The 1,647-nt window shown below is 42.7% G+C and overlaps 1 protein-coding gene across 1 annotated transcript in view; it reads left to right on the plus strand.

The window, feature by feature from the left end:
• Positions 1–1,647, plus strand: part of LOC117939984 (E3 ubiquitin-protein ligase Hakai-like) — a 9,696-nt gene that overhangs the window by 7,933 nt on the left and 116 nt on the right. Inside the window, exons 7-8 of the mRNA XM_034865360.1 lie at positions 220–355; positions 1,556–1,601. Coding sequence (XP_034721251.1) covers positions 220–355; positions 1,556–1,601 — 182 coding nt within the window. The remainder of the gene's footprint in view (positions 1–219; positions 356–1,555; positions 1,602–1,647) is intronic.

Here is a 1,647-nt window from a genome sequence, read left to right on the forward strand (position 1 = left end):
TTAGTAGATGCTCATGATTATAAAAGTGTTAATCTAACTCAGATAGTATGCATCTGTTCTTATACTTTGTTTTTATTGTCTCATAATCAGGCGCTGCAGCAGATTTCAAATCAAGAGTGCAGGTTATTATGTCATATCAGAGACCATTTATTGGAGATATGGGACCATTTACGTCTTTTATCTAGTCACTTACGTCAGATATTCCTTCACATTGTCCAGGTGGAGTTTCTCATGGTCCTCAGTCAAGCGGTCCCCAGAGTACGCAGGTCTGGCCGAGGCCCCATCCTGGATCCCAGTGTGGGAAAGGTTCTGGAGAGGTTCCTTAAAGAACCTTTGGCCGTTGCTTTCCTGTGCGGTATTGTTATCTTATCTGTAATCTGAGCTCGATATCATCACTATGTCCCTTTTGTCTTGGCTCTGTTCAGTCATTAACGCAGATTTAGGACTCTTTGTCTTGATGTGTCATTGTCTTTGAATTAGAAGTTGAGAATGATCTTAGTGTGCAAATCCAAATGCATTGACTGAGCTTCACTTTTCACACAATGAGACATAGAAACATGTCCCTGTTAAGAAAAGAAGAAGCAGTAGCCGTTTTCTCATGTGAACTCGGGACAATGTCCGACGAATCAGGTGCAGACGTAAACATGACAGAGGATATACAGTAGGTCCACAAGTTCCTGAATCTCCTTATCAATGAAGGAAAAGAAGACATGTTTCTGTTAAAAAAAGGAAGAAGCAGTAGTCGTTTTCTCATAAGAACTCGGGGCAATGTCCGACAAATCAGGTACAGACGTCCAAGTAACAGAGGATTTACAGTAGGTCCACAAGTTCCTGAATCTCACTGTCGTTGTCTTTTAGTGTAAATCAGCCACTGTCTTCTGACAATAACAATGGGTTAAATGAAGGAAAAGAAGACATTATTCTGTTAAAAAAAGGAAGAAGCAGTAGTTGATTTCTCATACAAACTCGGGGCAATGTCCAACGAATCAGGTCAGACGTCAACATAACAGAGGATTTACAGTAGGCCCACAAGTTCCTGAATCTCATTGTTGTTGTCTTCTTTGTGTAAATCCGCCATCTTTGTTTTCTCCGAGCTGCTCCGTCCACACATGGGCTTGATCGGACATTACAGTGACTTTGCATTGGAGCCGGCAGGGTAATGTCTGGCTCCTTGGGGTAATGTCCGGAATCAGTGCGCCTGATTCTGCACTATCAATATTTCTTCCGATCATTTAACTGTTGTGCGTGGATGGGGGTGACATGGGGAAATGGTTCAATATGAGCTCCAATCAAAGAATATCAATGGCGGATTATACACCATTTGTTCAGCATGGCGACATTTTTCAAAGATGAATCTGGTGCCCACTATAATACGTGGATTTGACACGTGGTGACGTCCCTATTCAAAGGCATGTCAATATTACAGAAGGACCCACAGTAGATGGAAATCTTCATCCTGATCGAGTGGAATATATAGATCAGTAAACACAACTTTTACTACTATGTGACTACAGAGCTTATGTTCTGATGGTCTCAGGTCGTCCCTTGTTCTCAGGTGTGAGCTTGTGCTCTGATGGTCTCAGGGTGTCCCCTGCTCTCAGGTGTGAGCTTATGTTCTGATGGTCTCAGGGTGTCCCCTGCTCTCAG

The sequence above is a fragment of the Etheostoma cragini genome, unplaced genomic scaffold (assembly GCF_013103735.1).
Source record: "Etheostoma cragini isolate CJK2018 unplaced genomic scaffold, CSU_Ecrag_1.0 ScbMSFa_1523, whole genome shotgun sequence".
Taxonomy (NCBI): domain Eukaryota; kingdom Metazoa; phylum Chordata; class Actinopteri; order Perciformes; family Percidae; genus Etheostoma; species Etheostoma cragini.